The 12,550-nt window shown below is 44.7% G+C and overlaps 1 protein-coding gene across 3 annotated transcripts in view; it reads right to left on the reverse strand.

Annotated features, from left to right (window-relative positions):
- Positions 1-12,550, reverse strand: part of SCPEP1 (serine carboxypeptidase 1) — an 87,150-nt gene that overhangs the window by 33,152 nt on the left and 41,448 nt on the right. For all 3 annotated transcript variants that reach the window (XM_033960035.1, XM_033960037.1, XM_033960036.1), the window contains exons 7-9: positions 11,569-11,606; positions 1,945-2,073; positions 656-740 (exon numbers count right to left, since the gene is read on the reverse strand). In XM_033960035.1, coding sequence (XP_033815926.1) covers positions 656-740; positions 1,945-2,073; positions 11,569-11,606 — 252 coding nt within the window. The remainder of the gene's footprint in view (positions 1-655; positions 741-1,944; positions 2,074-11,568; positions 11,607-12,550) is intronic.

Consider the following 12,550-nt stretch of genomic DNA (forward strand, 5'->3'; position numbering starts at 1 on the left):
ACCTTCTCTGATCTAATGTTGTAACCCTTCTTCCATAACTCTTTTTGTAATCCGCTTTGAACCGAAAGGTAATGGCGGAATAGAAATCTGTAATGTAATGTAATCTAACACAAAGGACAGCAGGACCAAAAATCCACACAAGCAGTGGTGGTGTGGTGAGAGGAGGTTTAAAATCCAGGACTGATCAGCCCATCCTGAAGAAAATGGAGCCAGCAGGTTTCCCCACTGAGTTTGGGCATTGCTGATAGCTCTTGAAGGCAAATTCCTCCATGGGAGAATTAGAACCATGAATCATTTCTACTTAAAACCCACAAGCAAGTTTCTCTTGATATAAAAAGTTCAAGGTCTGATATACTATGTTTTCACCTGACAACTGGAAAATAAATCTTTGCTTATCTGGCTTTCACTTATATTTTTGATTTTCACACATAAATCTAATTAAAGTCTTTGGGTTCCTTTTACAAAGCTGTGGTATTCGCTCCAACATCCAATAGCAATAGAGCAGTTGCCGCATGGCAGCTACCAGAGCTTTGTAAAAAAAAAAAAAAAAAAAAAGGAGGGGGGAGGGGTAATTCAGGATTAAATTGGTTCATTCCATTTCTCCATCTATATCCTGTCTACATACCCCCATGCTCCCTCTAACCACACATCTTACCCAGCATGAGATTGTCAAATTTTAATTCCTTAGTTTCTGGTGAATCCTTGGTTAGTATGTTATAAAAATTGACTCCATCTGTGTTCTGAAATTTGAAGAGAAGTTTTAATGTTAGCTTGATATTCACAAATTGATGCCAAGATTTCAGAGAGAATTTAGCATAGATTTCTAGTGACAATGGCAGGGCTTTTGATTTAAATTTGACAAGTGAAACCACATAAACCTTTTGGAAATGAAGTTTTGTACGATACGCTGGTATTTTGAGCTTAATGCCCGAAGGCTTCTAGCAGACACATTAGGAGTACTGAATGTTACTAACCAAAATCAGATAGCAGAGAATCAGCCTTCCAGAGTCACCAATTCTTTCTACAGTACTGCCTTTCCCAGCACCAACTAAAACAAACCACATGTTTCCAGGCCATATCCCCATTTCCCTTCAGAATACCTTCTTCTATAAAACAAGACAATGACTTATGCCTCCTGGAGTGAATTTCTTTTTCAAAAAGGTGGTATATAAATCCTAACAAATTAAAAAATACACACACATACGCCCCTCCTCCAATTGCCAGTAAGCATATGCCCCCCCAATTCTATATAGGTTGTGAAAATTTGGGTATGGAACCCAGATCCGTGTGCAAATTAGATAACAAGCTACTGACAATTATTGACATTAATTAGCACTAATTAGGACTTATGGTCTGCCTATATGCTATCCTATAACATGGTGGGTCTAAATTGCCTCATACACCACTTGAAAGGGGGCATGACCATGGGTGGGTCAGGGGCATTCCCAAATCTGGGCACAGTATTATAGAATTTATACCAGGTTTCAGAAGTCCTCATGCCCAAAGTTGGCGTGGAAATCCGCATTTAGCGCCATTCTACAAAGAACACTCAGTCCAGAGCACCCTTCAAAGAATAGCACTTAGGGCTCCTTTTACAAACGCGCGCTAAAATGCCGTGCGCGCTATCCGCTACCACCTCCTTTAGAGCAGGCGGTAATTTTTTGGCTAGCGCGTGCTAATCTTGTGCGTGCGCTAAAAACGCTAGCGCACCTTAGTAAAAGGAGCCCTTAGTGTAGTTTTTCCTGGTACCTAAATTTGAGCCCAATTTACTGAATCTGGTCCACTCTAAGGATTAAGATGGCAAGGTTGTTGTTGAAATTGTCACAGTGTCTTGCCGTCTCCTGCCAAGCATGCCAAGTGTCCACAGTGCCAGACATGTGCTGTTTTTGACCCCGTAAACTTTTTTCCCCATAGCATATTGGAATGAATGGAAACCCAGCTCACGTTCGTGATAATATCTTCCATTTGACTCCAGAGTGTCGTGGCTTCTTTGTACTTCCCGCTGCTCACAGCATCCAAGATCTGCTTCGCAGCATCAGTCACTTCCGTCAAACCCTTATCGTCCAGAAGAGACTTAAAATGCAGACAGAGAAACATTACAACTCAGTAAGTACAGAAAATGAGCATGCCCACCCATACAAAAGGTTCTAGGATTGCATATCCTGCTATTCAAAGGAAATCCGAGCCCAGAAACAGTACACTACCTTTGTATTAAAGTTCTTGGTCATCTGAGAAAGCAAAGTGGCTTATCTGTTAACAGGAGTTCTCTGTAGACAACAGGGATATGCAGGCACACCATCCTCTCAGCACTACATGTCTCCCTTCATTTAGCTTTGTAATGAACTGAGGGGGAGGAGGGAGAGACCAAGGCAGCAAGGGAATTCCTACGCATGTGCACAGATGTCAAACTTTTTATTTTATTTATTTGCTTTATCAATAAATTTACAAGCATCCATTTGTGCAGGAAATACAGAGAATAAGGTATTTAACCAAAAGAAAAGAATATTATAATATCCCAAAAAGAAGAAAACTGTAATCTCTTCCTCAGACCACAATTTACTCTGAGGAAAGAAAAGAAAGATAAGGAGATCTTCAACAAATATATACTAATTAGGTAATAAGCTTAGCGGGTTATAACATTATCTAAATTTAAACTACCCCTGCACTTTCTGGATCAACTTCTTAGAATCCAGAAAGGCTCGAAGCTGCTCAGGAGCAAAAAAAGTGTATTTTATATGACAAGACATTTACATGGATAGCTTAACAGGAATGTAGCCCCCAAAGTTTTAACTTCTTGTCTCATATTCAAAAATAGTTTCCTGCGTTCTTGGGTTGTCTTAGTCACATCAGGAAAGACCTAAATTCTTTGTCCAAGAAATAAAGCTTGAGAAAAATGAAAAAAAAAACCCCCCAAACATACGCATTACAGCATTTAAATCTTGTTCAAATAATAACAATTTATATACCGCAGGACCGTGAAGTTCTATGCGGTTTACAATGATTAAAAATGCTACAAATTGAGTAGAACTAACAAAGTTGAAAACTAGTGACTAACAGCTCTAGAGATCAGTTATTGTGGGAAAGATTGTGCAAATCAGCTACCTAAGTACTTCAGGAACAGATATGTTTTAGGTGTCTCCTAAATTCCCCATAAGTATGAGACAAAAAGAGTAGAACGAGATTCAATTTCTACTAAGGATCTTTCCAGAAATTCAGATAATTATTCATATCAATAGGTTGTAAATTCTCAACTTCAGGGGAGTTTTCTGGCTTCTTTTCTTCAGGAAGATAATACATTTGGTTTATAGGAGAAATTGTTTCTGTTGGAAATGTTAGAAAATTTCTGTCACATATTTTTTGAACATATTGCCAGGTGTTACCCCTGCTGCTTTAGGAAAATTGAATAACCTGAGATTTAACCTTCTGTTAAAATTTTTGATTTGTTCAATTTTCCTTTGAATATATAGTTTATCCTTGACTAAAACTTCCGTTAAATTTTGGAATGAAGATATTTCTTTATTCATCAGGTCAAGCCTGTTGGTAGTCTCCTTTCTAATAGACTCTACTGATAGCATTAAGTCATCAGTTTTATTCAAGACCGTTGAAAACTCTAGTTGATTTAGTTACAGCGGCTTCCAGCCTTTGCAGCATACTTCAGATTCTGTCCAGTGTCACCACCGCGGGGGAGCTGCTTTCTCGTGCTCCCTGATTGATCCAAGTGTCGGCGTCTGGTTCCAGCACAGCTCCCTCACTGCGCATCTGCAACAATCCTCTCTGGATTGGAGCCGCAGTACTGTTGCTGAATTCTGGGCATGGTGAGGGCAGGGTAAACGGAGGAGACAGAGATGTCTCTAGCTCAGAAACTCCTTCCTCCGAAGTAAAAGCAGGCAGCTCAGCTCCAAAGATCGATGGTGTACTGACCATGAAATGGTCATCTTCATTAGCCCAGATGCTGAGAGATTCAGCCGGACAAAGCCCTTTCACTTTATATGTGGCATTATGAGAAACAGTGGTAATGAACTCTGATCACAGTCAGGCAGTCCAAAGAAGAAATAGGTAATCAGGAAGATGGAGCGCTAATGCTGGCTGCTAATCTGCCGCCATCTTGCTTCCCCTTGTATCCAGAGATATCAAACTCAAGACATTGCTAAGCTGAAAAACTACTCCGGCACCTGATGCTCTGTCAGAAGACATCACCTATGAGTGTGGCTGCATTTCCCTGGTAGATCTATGGAGAACAGACTTTACAAGAACCTAAAGGTAAAAACAGGGGCCTTCAATGTTGGGGCATTAGAACAGGAAAGCAGATTAAAAGGCAGGAGCAGCATAATCTTTCTGGCTGGAGGAGCCAAATAAAACCAAATCTATAGTCTCACCCCCAAGAACTAACTGATGAAACTGTGTTGGACAAAACAGTGGGGCCACCGCAGCCTATCAGTAATAAGACTATGGGGCTCATTTTCAAAAAAGATAAGACGTCCAAAAGATGGCATAAATCGGCACTTGAACGACTTACTAGTGAAAACGTCCAAGTAGGCATTTTTGAAATGGACTTTAAGACGTCTTTCTGGTCATTTTGTCTCCAGTGCATCTAAATCTTAAGGAATCGTGTTTTCGGCAGGATTAGCACCTGGATGTTTTACAGCAATAATCAAACATTTTACAAAACGTCCAGGGCACAATTTGGATGTTTTAAGCTAGACCTGTTTTTAAAACGAATTAGGGCAAAAAAGGCACCCAATTGGTCAGATGACCACTGAAAGAATGAAATGATGGCCTCCACACACTCCCACATATCTGCAAGAAACAGTACCTGTCTGTCTCTATAACAGCTTCAGATGCTATGGCCAGTCCTAGTAGAGCTTCAAGCAGGTCTCTGGATTGGCCTGGTGGGCAGTGCAGTGGACTGCAGAGAAGGGGACTAGTTTGGCTAGCATACTTGTACACTTGTGATGGAAAGTGTGAGCCCACCAAAAACCTACTGTACTGCCATATAAGTGACTCTTGCAGGCATAAGGGCTATTGGAGTGGTAGACAGGTGGGTACAATAGGGTTTGGGGGAGTTTTGGAGGGCTCACCATATAACGTACTGGGATTGTAGTGAGATGTAAATCTGGCATCCTCAATGTGAATTTTACAGCAGTGTCCTCTAGAGTGCCCCACTGCTCTGCTGGCATGTCTATGTGCCAGGCTATTAAAAATGATGCCCTCCTCCCCATCCCCCCACACACATGCAAACGGCTTGTTTTGGACATTGTTTAATTTAGGTATCTTTTTTTCGATAATAGCAAAAAAAATAAATAAAAGATATTAGACATCCAGTAGACAAAACATCTAGCTGCGCCATTTTGAGGAAAAAAAAACACACATCTTGTGGTTAAAAAAAAAAAGTGCATTTTTTCCACCTTATTTTTGGACTTTTTCTCAAAATATCCAAAGTTTGACTTAGATGTCCTATTGAAATGCCTCTCTATGTGCCTAACATGTTAAGTGCAAATCACAGGTTAAAAACAAGCATAAGTCAAGTGTCTATTAGATGCTTAAATATTCATTAGCATGAGAACCCTCCCCCCCATACACACAACAAAGTGGTGGTACTAAATTTCATTGCATCATTTGTAAAATTATGTACAGAAACCTTGAAAATATTTGCTAGGAATATGCTACCTCAAACTTAATACTGAATTAGCCCAGTCAAAGTGAGTTTACAAACAGATTTGAAAGAGTCTAACCCAGAAAGCACAGTTACTTACCGTAACAGGTGTTATCCAGGGACAGCAGGCAGATATTCTTGACTGATGGGTGACGGCACCGACGGAGCCCCGGTACGGACAATTTTAGAGTGATTGCACTCTAAGAACTTGGAAAGTTCTGGTAGGCCGCACCGCGCACGTGCCTTCCCGCCCGACAGAGGCGAGCGGTCCCCAGTTAGGATAAACCAGCTAAGAAGCCAACCCGGGGAGGTGGGAGGGACGCAAGAATATCTGCCTGCTGTCCCTGGATAACACCTGTTACGGTAAGTAACTGTGCTTTATCCCAGGACAAGCAGGCAGCATATTCTTGACTGATGGGTGACCTCCAAGCTAACAAAAAGAGGGATGGAGGGAAGGTTGGCCATTAGGAAAACAAATTTTGCAAAACAGATTGGCCGAAGTGTCCATCCCGTCTGGAGAAAGCATCCAGACAATAATGAGAGGTAAAAGTATGAACTGAGGACCAAGTAGCAGCCTTGCAGATTTCCTCAATAGGAGTGGAACGGAGGAAAGCTACAGATGCTGCCATCGCTCGGACTCTATGGGCCGTGACAGAACCTTCCAGTGTCAGTCCGGTCTGAGCATAACAGAAGGAAATGCACGCTGCAAACCAATTAGACAACGTACGTTTAGAAACAGGACGTCCCAAGTTATTCGGATCAAAGGACAGAAAGAGTTGGGGAACTGATCTGTGGGGTTTAGTACGCTCTAGATAGTAAGCTAGAGCCCTCTTACAATCCAAAGTATGTAGAGCCTGTTCCCCAAAATGAGATTGAGGTTTCGGAAAGAAGACAGGCAGAACAATGGATTGGTTGAGATGGAATTCAGAGACAACCTTAGGGAGAAACTTTGGATGTGTACGCAGAACCACCTTGTCATGATGAAAGACCGTAAAAGGTGGATCTGCAACTAGTGCATGTAGCTCACTGACCCTCCTGGCAGAGGTAAGGGCAATAAGGAAAAGTACCTTCCAAGTGAGAAACTTGAAAGGAGAGGTAGCCAAAGGTTCAAAAGGAGGCTTCATTAAGGCGGAAAGAACCACATTGAGATCCCAGATAACAGGAGGGGCTTTAAGAGGTGGTTTCACATTGAAAAGACCCCGCATGAACCTGGATACCAGGGGATGAGCTGAGAGGAGTTTTCCATGGACTGGCTCATGAAAAGCCGCAATAGCACTGAGGTGGACTCTGATTGAAGTGGACTTGAGGCCAGAGTCGGACAAAGAAAGAAGATAATCCAACAAGGTCTCCACTGCAAGAGAAGTGGGATTATGATGATGGAGAAGACACCAGGAAGAAAAACGTGTCCACTTCTGACGGTAACATTGCAGAGTGGCCGGTTTCCTGGAGGCATCCAGAATTGAACGAACAGGCTGAGACAAAAACGTATCATGAGAAGTCAGCCCGAGAGATACCAAGCTGTCAGGTGCAGAGACTGGAGGTTGGGATGTAGAAGGGTCTCCTGATGCTGTGTAAGCAGAGAAGGATACAGTGGAAGAAGAAAAGGTTCCCTGGAACTGAGTTGAAGTAGAAGGGAGAACCAATGCTGCCTGGGCCACCTCGGAGCAATCAGAATCATGGTGGCTCGTTCCCTCTTGAGCTTGAACAAGGTTCTCAACATGAGAGGCAGAGGAGGGAAAGCATACAGGAACATATTTGACCAGTCGAGGAGAAACGCATCCGCTGCCAGACGGTGAGGAGAGTAGAGTCTGGAGCAGAATAGGGGCAGCTGGTGATTGTGAGGAGCTGCAAAGAGGTCTATCTGAGGAGTGCCCCATTGAGCGAAGATGGATTGTAGAGTGAAAGGATCGATTGTCCACTCGTGAGGCTGGAGAATTCTGCTGAGCTTGTCCGCTAAGGAATTCTTTTCTCCCTGAATGTAAATAGCTTTCAGGAATAGATGGTGATTTATGGCCCAAGTCCAGATCTTCTGGGCTTCCTGGCACAAGAGGCGAGAGCCCGTTCCACCCTGCTTGTTGATGTAGTACATCGCAACTTGATTGTCTGTGCACAGCAGAAGAACTTGAGGGAAGAGAAGATGTTGGAAAGCCTTGAGGGCATAAAACATTGCTCTGAGTTCCAGGAAATTGATGTGATGCTTCTTTTCCTGGGCTGTCCAAAGGCCTTGAGTTTGGAACTCGTTCAAATGAGCTCCCCATGCATAAGGGGAGGCATCGGTGGTGATGACTAGTTGATGAGGAGGTAGATGGAACAGAAGACCTCTGGATAGATTTGAGGATACCAACCAACCATTGTAGAGACTGACGAAGAGATGATGTCACAGATATGTGTCGTGAGCAAGGATCCGTCGCTTGGGACCACTGAGTAGCAAGGGTCCATTGAGGAGTGCGCAGGTGAAGACGTGCGAGGGGTGTGACATGGACTGTGGATGCCATGTGACCCAAGAGAATCATCATTTGCTTGGCAGAGATGGAACGTTGTGGAAGCACCTGCTGACATAGAGATTGAAGAGTCTGAAGACGGTTGGATGGCAGGAATGCTCTCATGAGGATTGTGTCCAGTATCGCTCCAATGAATTGAAGTCTCTGAGTGGGGATGAGATGAGATTTGGGTAGATTGATCTCGAACCCCAGTATTTGCAGAAACAGGATGGTTTGGTTGGTGGCCAGGAGTACTGCTTGAGCGGAAGTGGCCTTGATTAACCAGTCGTCCAGGTAAGGAAATACCTGAAGGTGGTGAGAGCGTAGAAATGCAGCCACCACAATGAGACATTTGGTGAACACCCTTGGAGAGGAAGCAAGACCGAAGGGTAGCACCTTGTATTGGTAATGACATTGATTGATCATGAAGCGGAGATACCGTCTGGAGGTCATATTGACCGGTATGTGAGTGTATGCCTCTTTGAGATCGAGGGAGCACAGCCAGTCGTCTTAATTGAGAAGAGGATAAAGAGTGGCTAGAGAAAGCATCTTGAATTTTTCCTTTACCAAACATTTGTTGAGATCGCGAAGATCCAGGATTGGTCTGAGATCTCCCGTTTTTTTGGGGACTAGAAAATAACGGGAGTAGAATCCCTGCCCCTGTTGATCTAGAGGAACTTCCTCTATAGCGTTCAGAAGGAGGAGGGATTGAACTTCTTGAATAAGGAGGGCAGATTGAGGACTGTGCAAAGCAGACTCTTTTGGCAGGTTTTGGGTCGGAAGGGTCTGAAAGTTGAGAGAGTAGCCGTGGCGGATGATGTTGAGGACCCACTGGTCCGAAGTAATAACTTCCCACCGGCTGAGGAACAGAGAAAGACGACCTCCTATAGGTTGAGGCAGGTGAGCAGATATGGGAATACTGGCTATACTTTGGAGAATTAAGTCAAAAGGGCTGTGTCTTCTGCTGTGGAGGTGGCTTCACAGGTTGTTGCTGTTGTTGTCTGGGAGGCTGACGTTGCTGTTGACGCCTGGGTTGCTGAGAAGCTGTTGGTAATGGGCGAGCTGTGAAGCGGCGTTGATAGGCCGATTGCTGCCTGAAAGGTCTTGTTGGAGGAGGCTTTTTCTTATTTTTAAGCAGGGTATCCCAGCGTGTCTCATGGGCAGAGAGCTTTTGAGTGGTCGAGTCCATGGATTCCCCAAAGAGCTCATCCCCTAGGCACGGGGCATTGACTAACCGATCTTGATGGTTAACATCAAGTTCGGATACCCGAAGCCAGGCCAGGCGACGCATTGCCACAGACATTGCTGTCGCTCTGGAGGTAAGTTCGAAAGTGTCGTAAATGGACCTTACCATGAACTTACGAAGTTGAAACAGAGAAGACAAGCAATGATGAAAAGATTGTTGTTTACGCTGAGGAAGGTACTTCTTAAATGAAGCCATGGTGGTAAGGAGATGTTTAAGATAGAATGAAAAATGAAAAGCATAATTACCAGCTCTGTTAGCCAACATTGCATTTTGGTAGAGCCTCTTACCAAATTTATCCATGGCTTTACCCTCTCTGCCAGGAGGTACAGAAGCATATACACTAGCTCCTGAAGATTTTTTAAGCGTAGATTCCACAAGTAGAGACTCGTGTGGAAGCTGAGGCTTGTCGAATCCAGGAATGGGAATTACTTTGTATAAAGAATCTAATTTACGTGGAGCACCTGGAATCGTTAAGGGAGTCTCTAGATTCTTGTAGAAAGTCTCCCTCAAGATGTCATGAAGAGGGAGCTTCAAAAATTCCTTTGGGGGCTGGTCAAAGTCAAGGGCTTCTAAAAAGGCTTTAGACCTTTTAGACTCAGCCTCCAAAGGAATAGACAGAGAGTCACACATGTCTTTCAAAAAAGAAGAGAAAGATGTAGTGTCATGCCTAGAGGATGGGTCAGGTACAGCAGAGTCATCCTCATCTGAGGAACACTCACCCTCAGAGAGAAAGGGTTCCTCTGAATCTCCCCACAGATCAGGGTCCCTGACATGGGAAGTACAGTCCCGAGACTCAGGGGTAGATGGTTCTAAGTGTCGGGATTTGCGCACCGACTTACCCGACCTCATCGATATGGAACCAGGGGATGTAATCGGTGGTACCGGTGCCGAAGTCTGTACCGACTGATGTTGAGCTCTCGGCTCCGGTGCGAGGACTGGCATCGATACCGATGAGGCCGAGTGAAGCGGTACCGAAACAGTGGATGTAGACAGTACAGGCTGTTCCACTGTCGGTACCGGCGGCTCAGTGCGGACCGGCACCGGAAGGTTCGGTGCCAAGATAGCTGGAAGGAGATGTTGTAATTGCTCCTTGAGCTGCACCTGGAGGATGGCCGCAATGCGATCATCCAGGGATGGCACCGGTACCACCTTTTTCTTTTGCGGTACCTGCGGTGCCGCTCGACGTCCCGGAGATGAGGAGCCCGATGTCGAGGGACTCACCTCAATAGGGGCGGAGCGCTTCCGCTGGCACCTCACAGTCGGCAGGATTGAGCTCGCTGCACTCGAGACCGGAGGACGCTCCAGCAGGGAAGGCTTCTTAGCCGGCTTACCTGAGTGCTGGGACGCCGGTGCGGTGTCGAAGAGGAAGGTGCCGACTGAGCAGGTGCCGAAGCCGGTGTCGATGGAATAGGGTCGGACATCTCGGCACCGAACAGTAATCGCTGTTGTATCTGGCGATTTTTTAGAGTACATTTTTTTAACGTGGCACAGCGGGTGCAGGTGGAAGCCTGATGCTCAGGACCCAAACACTGTAGGCACCAGTTGTGTGGGTCCGTGAGAGATATAGGCCGAGCACACCGCTGGCACTTTTTAAACCCTGGCTGAGGGGGCATGAAAGTAAAAACGGCTTCAGCCAATTCGAAGGCCGAGGCCTCGATGGTGGCAGAAGGCCCCGCCGGGGAAAAACCAAAAATGAAGAAAAAAATACAAGTTTTTTTTTTTTTACAAAAATGAAATAAAAGAAAAAAGGCAATAGAGCCAAAAAGGTTTACGCGAGCGGGAAGGCAAGTAGAAAAAATTTCAACAGCCGTTGAAAAACGCATCTTCTTAGCTCCGCGGAAACTAAGAAACTGGGGACCGCGCGCCTCTGTCGGGCGGGAAGGCACTCGCGCGTGCGTGGTGCGGCCTACCAGAACTTTCCAAGTTCTTAGAGTGCAATCACTCTAAAATTGTCCGTACCGGGGCTCCGTCGGTGCCGTCACCCATCAGTCAAGAATATGCTGCCTGCTTGTCCTGGGATAATTTATTTTATGGTTTGAATAACTTATAGCCTACCAGTTCTAGAAACTGGGCAGATTACAGGCAGTCAACATTAGCACTAATTAGCTAGACCATATACAACACACACATACACACCTCATGTCCCTAGACTACCACCACCATCATACACGTGGGCCTAACGTACTCACAGTGCTGTAGAGATAAGGCCCCCAGGTAAGAACAGAATCTGTAAGAGAAGTGGAATTTGCAGATAGATGAGTGGAGAAAATGGCTTTCAAGCACCTGTGAAACTGCCTTTCATTTCAGAAATACTGCTCTGCTAAGACAAATGTGCACAGGAACCCAGCAAATAGTGGCATTCTTATGGGGGGGAAGGAGTCAGGGAACACATCTGGACTCTGAAGAGAACCAATCTACTGTAGATATAGATGCAATTCTGTTTCCACACCGGAGCTCTGTGCATTATATGTCCAGTAGATATATTCTTACCCTAGAGGGCTAGCAAGTGCCTCTTTTAACATGGCACGCAGTAATCACATTAATGTTCATATGTGTTAATGCATGATAGTAACTAACTCCCACTGAGAATAACAGGGCTTGCATTTATCACTTAATGCAAATCAACATGAGTAACTGAGGACTTAAGTTTTGTACCCGAGGCTATGGGGTAAATGATGAATCCAATGTCAGAGGGCAGCAGGATTTGAACCCTGGTAAAAAGCCAACTACTCTAGCCATTAAGCTACTTCCCCACCCCATTCCTCTGTCAGAAGAACATCATAGCAGGCCTCGGTTTGAAACAGAAGTAGAACATGAGATAATCTACACATTCTGATAAGCTGTATGTAGAAATTGGCTGTTCCAGATGACATGTACACGTGATGGGCAGACTGTATTGTGGGGCATAGTGCATTCTAATCTTACAACAGTCCACAATTCTTTGACACAAAATAGTCCTATGACAGAAGTCCAAAATCCCAAGTTTGCAACGCTTAGTACTAGGACAAAGGTAAACCAGGTCATTTTTCCTTCAAGCCAGTTAAAACCACCTGTTCACAACCACTGGGGAAGTAAAGTACCTGTGATCACTAGGGGCTTTTTTGGATAGGCCCCTGCATTGTGCCCCAGAATGCAGTCTGCATTTCATGTGGGCCTGCCTTCTGGACCAGC

The sequence above is a fragment of the Geotrypetes seraphini genome, chromosome 10, assembly GCF_902459505.1.
Source record: "Geotrypetes seraphini chromosome 10, aGeoSer1.1, whole genome shotgun sequence".
Lineage (NCBI taxonomy): Eukaryota > Metazoa > Chordata > Amphibia > Gymnophiona > Dermophiidae > Geotrypetes > Geotrypetes seraphini.